An 8134-nucleotide genomic window follows, 5' to 3' on the forward strand; every position below is an offset into this window, starting at 1 on the left:
TGTCCTGTCATAGGCTGATTCGGGCTGTCAATCATCACTGCGCGCATTTGATTGGTCGAAAGTGTAAGCTACGCAACTGCATCAGCAGGACACAGAGCGTTCCAGAAAATATAATCGACACGGTGGTTTTCGTTATTCTGTTGTGAATTTCCAGGTAGGAATATCACATTAGACACATTGTTATTGTAGATGTAACGTTATACTCGGTATTTTAAAGGCAAGATGTAGGTTTCCGTGTGTGCTTTGTAACATGACGCACGTTGGTCTGTACAATATTGTATGTAACAGTAGCGGCGTTGTGAGCTGTAACGTTAGCTAGCTAATGTTAGCAAACGTCAAACTAAACCTGTTTGTTATGAACTGAATTTAAAGCCCCATTTTCTTCTCTGTGGCACACTGTGATTAAACCACATTAGCTATCAGCTTCTAACTAGCTATGCGTACGAGAATTACTGCCCAAAGTTGTGTGGGTGATGCTTTTAAGCGACTCAACCCTCACATGTTATGCTAACTCTGTCTCATTTTCTTCTGCTTACAGGAACCGAAGATGATCGAGGTTGTTTGCAACGATCGTCTGGGCAAGAAAGTCCGCGTCAAGTGCAAGTATCCTTCACTGAAACTGTGGAGATAATTCGGAGTATCGCATCCTGCCACATGTGTAACACCTGGGCCCACGTAAGGCTAACGTGGAGTTAGCATTAGCTGAAGAGTTGATACGTTTCAAGTGTCACATTAGCAACAGTTACAGAAAAGTAGTTGTTTCTGATGAAACTCTTGTATCTAAGGCCTCCTTTCCAATACAACATGTATCATATAACAGTGATATGTATGTATATGTATGTGTGTATGTGTGTGTGTGTGTGTGTATGTATGTATATATATATATATATATATATATATATATATATTTATAGTTGTGTGTATATATCTATATCTCAGAAAAATCTCACACAAGTAAAAACTAGAATCTAATACATAAAATAATGCAGAAGATAAAATATAAAACTATATGTTTGTGATAGACAGATGTACAGTAATTGCAAAGTGAATGAACTGTAATGTAAACCGGAAAGTTGTAATGTATGTGTATAATGAGGAGAAATAATATATTGAGATCTGCTGGCTGGAATGCCATAAGCATATGATTTACATAATTTTCCTACCAGGGTAGAAATATTTGATCAAAGGATGAAGATAATGTCTCAGTATAGCTCGTTATTGATTTGCAGTGACCCTTCCGCTTAAAGGGAAGCTTCACCCACAAAATTACCTTTGTATATCAGTCAGTCATGCTGTGTTACCTTGATTCAAGTAAACTTTGTTTTTCTCACATGCCTCCACAGAAAACAGCGACCACATTAGTTTATTGATTGATTGTGGACCATGTTTAACAACAGCAAAACTATATCAAAACATCCTCTCACACAACTCATGCAATATAATCTCATTTAAGTCTCATTTATCCAGTTGTATGCGCAGCACTTCCCAAACACATGGGTTTTAGTTAAAGAAAAACCCCTCAGTATTGGAGCTTCACTTTCAGTTTATTTAAAAAATAGTAATGCTTTAGTGAATATGCATGTGCTTGGAGAGTACTGAGCATAAGACTGCATAAATGAGACTTGGATAATATTACATGAGCTGTGTAAGAGTTTGTTAACCAATATTTGATACAGTTTTGCTGATGTTAATTGTAGCCCCTAGGGATGTACGATAACTTTTCTTTTAAACCGATAACTTTCAGCTCCTAAAGGCCGATACCGATAACACACACACATACAGTACAGGCCAAAAGTTTGGACACACCTTCTCATTCAATGCGTTTTCTTTATTTTCATGACTATTTACATTGTAGATTCTCACTGAAGGCATCAAAACTATGAATGAACACATGTGGAGTTATGTACTTAACAAAAAGGTGAAATAACTGAAAACATGTTTTATATTCTAGTTTCTTCAAAATAGCCACCCTTTGCTCTGATTACTGCTTTGCACACTCTTGGCATTCTCTCCATGAGCTTCAAGAGGTAGTCACCTGAAATGGTTTTCCAACAGTCTTGAAGGAGTTCCCAGAGGTGTTTAGCACTTGTTGGCCCCTTTGCCTTCACTCTGCGGTCCAGCTCACCCCAAACCATCTCGATTGGGTTCAGGTCCGGTGACTGTGGAGGCCAGGTCATCTGCCGCAGCACTCCATCACTCTCCTTCTTGGTCAAATAGCCCTTACACAGCCTGGAGGTGTGTTTGGGGTCATTGTCCTGTTGAAAAATAAATGATCGTCCAACTAACGCAAACCGGATGGGATGGCATGTCGCTGCAGGATGCTGTGGTAGCCATGCTGGTTCAGTGTGCCTTCAATTTTGAATAAATCCCCAACAGTGTCACTAGCAAAACACCCCACACCATCACACCTCCTCCTCCATGCTTCACAGTGGGAACCAGGCATGTGGAATCCATCCGTTCACCTTTTCTGCGTCTCACAAAGACATGGTGTTGGAACCAAAGATCTCAAATTTGGACTCATCAGACCAAAGCACAGATTTCCACTGGTCTAATGTCCATTCCTTGTGTTTCTTGGCCCAAACAAATCTCTTCTGCTTGTTGCCTCTCCTTAGCAGTGGTTTCCTAGCAGCTATTTGACCATGAAGGCCTGATGTGCGCAGTCTCCTCTTAACAGTTGTTCTAGAGATGGGTCTGCTGCTAGAACTCTGTGTGGCATTCATCTGGTCTCTGATCTGAGCTGCTGTTAACTTGCGATTTCTGAGGCTGGTGACTCGGATGAACTTATCCTCAGAAGCAGAGGAGATTCTTGGTCTTCCTTTCCTGGGTCGGTCCTCATGTGTGCCAGTTTCGTTGTAGCGCTTGATGGTTTTTGCGACTCCACTTGGGGACACATTTAAAGTTTTTGCAATTTTCCAGACTGACTGACCTTCATTTCTTAAAGTAATGATGGCCACTCGTTTTTCTTTAGTTAGCTGATTGGTTCTTGCCATAATATGAATTTTAACAGTTGTCCAATAGGGCTGTCAGCTGTGTATTAACCTGACTTCTGCACAACACAACTGATGGTCCCAACCCCATTGATAAAGCAAGAAATTCCACTAATTAAAACATGTTAAAACATGTTTTCAGTTATTTCACCTTTTTTTGTTAAGTACATAACTCCACATGTGTTCATTCATAGTTTTGATGCCTTCAGTGAGAATCTACAATGTAAATAGTCATGAAAATAAAGAAAACACATTGAATGAGAAGGTGTGTCCAAACTTTTGGCCTGTACTGTATATATATACCTAAGATCATGACATCAATACTATGAACAAAACCAAAACAGTTTTGACTCTTTAAATGAAGAGATATTTATTTTTTCCAATGAAAAACTATTGGCAAGCATCTCAAACATTTTTGAAAAATATCAAACAAAAAAACTATTTGATATCTCAAATGAACATCAATTTAAATAAGGTGCATTACTTACTGATATAAAAATAAAGGCCCCTTGAACTGATGCAAATACATGCATCGGGATTACAAACTGAAAAAGTTCATTCCAGAAATTAAAAAAAAATATATATATAGAAAATGATTGCACTGAACAATTTACACTTGTCTATGTAAACAAACTGAAAAAGTTCATTCCATAGTAACAAAAAATAAGTTTAAAGAATTTTGGCTTATGGTTCCATTTAAATGAATACCTTTTCACTAAGGTAAGTGGGGTTCAGTTGTTCTTTTATCTCATATTAGGAGCATTAGCATTTGCAAAAATGTTTAGCAGCAGCAGCAGCAGCAGCAGCAGCAGCAAAAATTTAGCAGTGGCGACATGCTGCTGCATGAGGGGGTATTCTTGAATTTTCCCAGTCAGAAAGAGTTTTTCTGATTATGCCGACATCACTTGAACGCAGCATTCACTGCAGGCCATTCAGGCCTCATAGTGGGAGCGGGGCACTGCCATGCTGACAAAATTATATATGTTATCGGGGCTATTCGTCATGATATCGGACTTATCGGAATGACGTAATAATTTCCTGTTATCGGCCCGATAGTTATCGTGCACCCCTAGTAGCCCCCAGTCAGTCAATGAATCAATATGGTCACCACTTTCCATGGATCCATGCTAGAAAAACAGTTTACTTAAAAAATTCAAGGCAACACGGCATAACTTACTGATTTTATTATTTGGGATTTTGTGGGATGCCTTTTAAAGGAACAAGTGGACCCAAACCATCCCAGCAGCAGTGTAGGCATATTCACTGTAACGGCTATTTTCATCAGAGATTAATCTGCAGATTATTGTTTTTTAAATTACCCAGTTTCCTATAGCCTAAGATGACATCTTTATATAATTTTTTTTTTTTTGCTATCCAAAACCCAGAAGTATTGAGTTCACTATCCTCACAAATGCTCTGTGTAAAATGCACTGTCTGTAGCCACAGTGGGTGCCTGGGTTAGTCAAACCACATTTGAAGAACTGCAAATTTAAGCAACAAAGTGTGTGTATCTGATTTTTTTTTTTCCTGTGCTATCACGTTGCTACTTCCTTAACCACGGTGTTTCAGCTCTGAGGACACAATCGGAGATCTGAAGAAGCTCATTGCTGCACAGACAGGAACACGATACGAAAAGATTGTATTAAAGAAATGGTAAATTGCTTATCTGGATTACTGCCCATGATAAGAGTTTCTACGGCTGTCTTCTGTTAGCAGCTAAACTTCCCTCTTCTGTTCCCACAGGTATACCATATTCAAGGACCATGTGTCATTGGGTGACTGTATCCTTAAATAATCTTTTCAGCCACTCTGTCACTGTCACTAGCTCTGTAGTAATACTGATGATGATTCATAGAGGTCTTATTACTTTTCAAACTTAATAAGTTAGCATCTGATAATGTTAATTTCCACAGGTCCACTTGGGCAAATACGTCCAAAACTCTTTGCATTTGTAGATACCAAGCAGCAACCTATGGCTCTGAAAAATTAAGCCAGCATGAGATGCTAAAAACTGCAGTTCTTGTAACGGCCACTTGTTCTGTTAACGTTTACAGTTCCCATAGACCATCATGTTAAAACGCCCAACTTTATAGCTAAAATAAACATGTTTACAGCCTTGTACAACAAATGGATTTGGTCTCTCTAGCTACTTTCCCCATTTATGACAACTATACGGGAGGCGAATTTGTATGTTACCAACCTGTTTACATGTGATTAAAGCTCAGGAAGGCAGTTTAATATTGGCTCCACTGGGGGGGAAATAGTCAGACACTAAACTTGAAGCATATTGTAATTCAAGTGGACTGAGAACACTAGACATCTGCTCCTCTTCTTGGCTCTGTATTTTGGCTCCAGAAAATCCAACCTGTGATAGGAGACTTTGGCAAGTCATGCAATTTTGCAAATACAGATGTGCGTGCATGTTCCGTGAGAACCTGATTTATTGGCGGAAAATCCTGCAGAGAAAGTTGCTCTTCCAGCACTGACAACAACTGCCCTTCAAAACGGTCTTATCAGAAAGAGAGTCTTTATTCCAATTCTTGTAAAGTATGTATCAGTATCGGCGGAGAGTTTCAGAAATGAACAGAAAATGTTGCTAATAGTTTAGCCTCCTGCTAATTGGAGCCAAAGGTAACTAATGTTAAAGATGGCCTTAAATCACAGTGTCTTCCTGCTTCCTCCCTGCTGCCACAGACAACCTTGCTGGGATTTGAGTGGGCGGCAGCTCTGGAGACAGACCCTCAGTCAGTGACCACCGCAACCCAAATTCAGTCAGCGCAAATTTCAGATTCGGGGGACATGACAGCCCCAACTTCCAGCCAGATCAACAAACTTTCTGTTACACTGTGACACCTGGGGCTGGGGGATTTATGCTGGCCAAATTTTGACCTGCTGCAGCTGCTAACCGAAGGTCTGTCTCTCAATTGCTGCCTGCTCTTAGCCTGGGGAAGCAGTCCATAGCAGCAGGGAGTGAGACAGAGGGGATCATGCAGTGTCTAGCAAGTTCATTATCTCATTTGTGGTCTGAAAAACACACAACAGCCCTCTCTAGGCTTAGAAATGGGATTCCAGAACAATGGGTGATGTCACAGTGGCTGTGTTAATTATTATTATTATCCTGTCTAGGGCAGAAAATACATCCACTGATATGGATGAAGTGACCCTTGTAATATACATGCAGCTGCATGTTATGATTTATTGTTGGAGATCGTGGTTAAAAAAAAAATGACTGACATATTTATTCCCCTCAGTCTGTGTTGTTTGTCAGAACATGTTAGCAGTGATAAGTTAATTCTAACTATCTTTACATACTTCAGATAACTACAGCAGTTACTTTCCCTTACATAAAAGCAGAAGGAACATTTTTCTGATGTGTTTATTTTTGCGACATGAACTCATAAAAAATGTTTTCAGTGAAATGAATCTTATGAATGAAAGTTACTTCGTACCAAGCTAAATAGAAAGTGGGGCAGAAGTATTTTATCATCTTGATCTGTTGTACTTAACCACGGCCTCTGCAGATGAAATCCACGATGGGATGAACCTGGAACTGTACTATGCATAGACCAGGGAATCACAGGTCAATGCCACGCATACGACCCTCTTCTTGTTCACACAAGAAAGTACACATACACCCTCACCCAGATGGGATCCGTCATGGGAAACCATCATGATCATACAACACGACAGGAGGAGAGAAGGAGCCGTATCCACAGAGCAGAAAACACGCATTGACCTCAGTTTTAGCTTATGATTTTTGCCCATAAATTGTGTTAAATACATGTTGTTCTACAGTTTTTGTTTTGATATTTTGGAATTAAAGCAGATATTTACCTACCTACAAGGCAGAGTGCTTCTTTTCTATTAGTTGTGTTTGACATACCTCTTGTATGTGTAACCCTTCTCCAAATGAATGATGTCCACATTGACTAGTCATGCATTTTACTTGATGCAAAAGTTGTTTAAGCCTTTAATTCCAAATCAAACATTTTGAATGCAGAACTTATACTTTTACATTATACTGTAATATTGAAACTTTGACATAAAGGAGTACCTCACCCACAAAATAGACGTTGGTAAATCTTACGGTCGCACCATGTTACCCAGAATTCCTGAAGAACACCTCCATGAAGGTGAGTTTTGATTTGTTGGATGATTGGGGGCCACCTTAACAACAGCAAAACTGTATCAAAACATAAGTTTGCAGACTCTTACACAACTCTTGCAGTATAATCCATGTCTCGTTATGAAGTTAATTTCTTAACTTATGTTCAAGAGCAGGGCCATGCCTCAACCACACCCGATTACCTGCCAAGCCTCCTTATACCTGGTCAACCCATCCCCACCAACATCCCTTCATCTCCTCTTCACTTCTTTCCTCATCTCTCCTCATTCAATCTGCTGCATACCTCTCCCATATCTCATTCTAGGTACCATCTGGGGGGCCTGTAATCAGCTCGGGTGGTTAAAATGCCTGAGACAGAGCCCCCACACTGAGTCTCCCTGTGCCCGATCTCCAGTTCATCCTCCCAGACAAACCTCACAGAAGACATCTCTCTTCCACCTTCACCCCCCACTTACATCCATTACATCCTTTCACTAGTCGGAAACAACTAACCTGAACTAAAATGAAACAGTTAAAAGATATATCGTTGTGGCGTGGTCCTTGCTAGTGAATATCCAGATGTGTTAGCAGTACTTCCCAAACGCATGCATTTTCACAAAAACCTTAGTACTGGAGTGTGGCTTTGAAATGAGCATAGATAATAGATACCTGAAGATACCAACTGAAATACAAATGGTCATCTAGTAGGTGAAGTATTCCTTTAAGTAAAAGCTCTGTGTATTATCTAACTATTACTTGGTCTGTTTTCTAATGGTGTAGGCTGGACCTCAGATTCACTCATTTGGTGTTTCGTCCTGCTATCCTTGTGTTTTTTTGGCACTGTGTTTCTTTGATACCTGCTGATTATTGTCTGGCATCTAGTTGCTATCTTTTTATAAAGCCCCGACCTCACCTGAGCGCTGTGAGGACACGCCCATAAACATCCCGCACACAGTAAATAACTACAAAAGATAATACAGGCAGAGGGCAAAATGTTGTCAAACAAATACACGGCCACACACTTCTCGTGGGTCATAAGTGA

General features: G+C 39.9%; 1 protein-coding gene across 1 annotated transcript; it reads left to right on the plus strand.

Annotated features, from left to right (window-relative positions):
• The first annotated feature begins 34 nt into the window (after positions 1 to 34).
• ubl5 (ubiquitin like 5) lies at positions 35 to 6831 on the plus strand. Its single transcript, XM_049571709.1, has 5 exons — positions 35 to 154; positions 539 to 603; positions 4557 to 4640; positions 4731 to 4768; positions 6509 to 6831. The coding sequence occupies exons 2-5, from the start codon at positions 548 to 550 to the stop codon at positions 6550 to 6552; spliced, it is 222 nt and encodes a 73-aa protein (XP_049427666.1). The 5' UTR covers positions 35 to 154; positions 539 to 547; the 3' UTR covers positions 6553 to 6831.
• The last annotated feature ends 1303 nt before the right edge of the window (positions 6832 to 8134 follow it).

The sequence above is a fragment of the Epinephelus fuscoguttatus genome, linkage group LG3 (assembly GCF_011397635.1).
Source record: "Epinephelus fuscoguttatus linkage group LG3, E.fuscoguttatus.final_Chr_v1".
NCBI classification, from domain to species: domain Eukaryota; kingdom Metazoa; phylum Chordata; class Actinopteri; order Perciformes; family Serranidae; genus Epinephelus; species Epinephelus fuscoguttatus.

Bases quoted from the DNA above. Each gene is read 5' to 3' on its own strand.
- ubl5 (XM_049571709.1), top strand. From the start codon at position 548: ATGATCGAGGTTGTTTGCAACGATCGTCTGGGCAAGAAAGTCCGCGTC. The intron at 4,641-4,730 runs GTAAATTGCTTA...CTGTTCCCACAG, and splicing joins AAGATTGTATTAAAGAAATG to GTATACCATATTCAAGGACC. The intron at 4,769-6,508 runs GTATCCTTAAAT...CGGCCTCTGCAG, and splicing joins CCATGTGTCATTGGGTGACT to ATGAAATCCACGATGGGATG.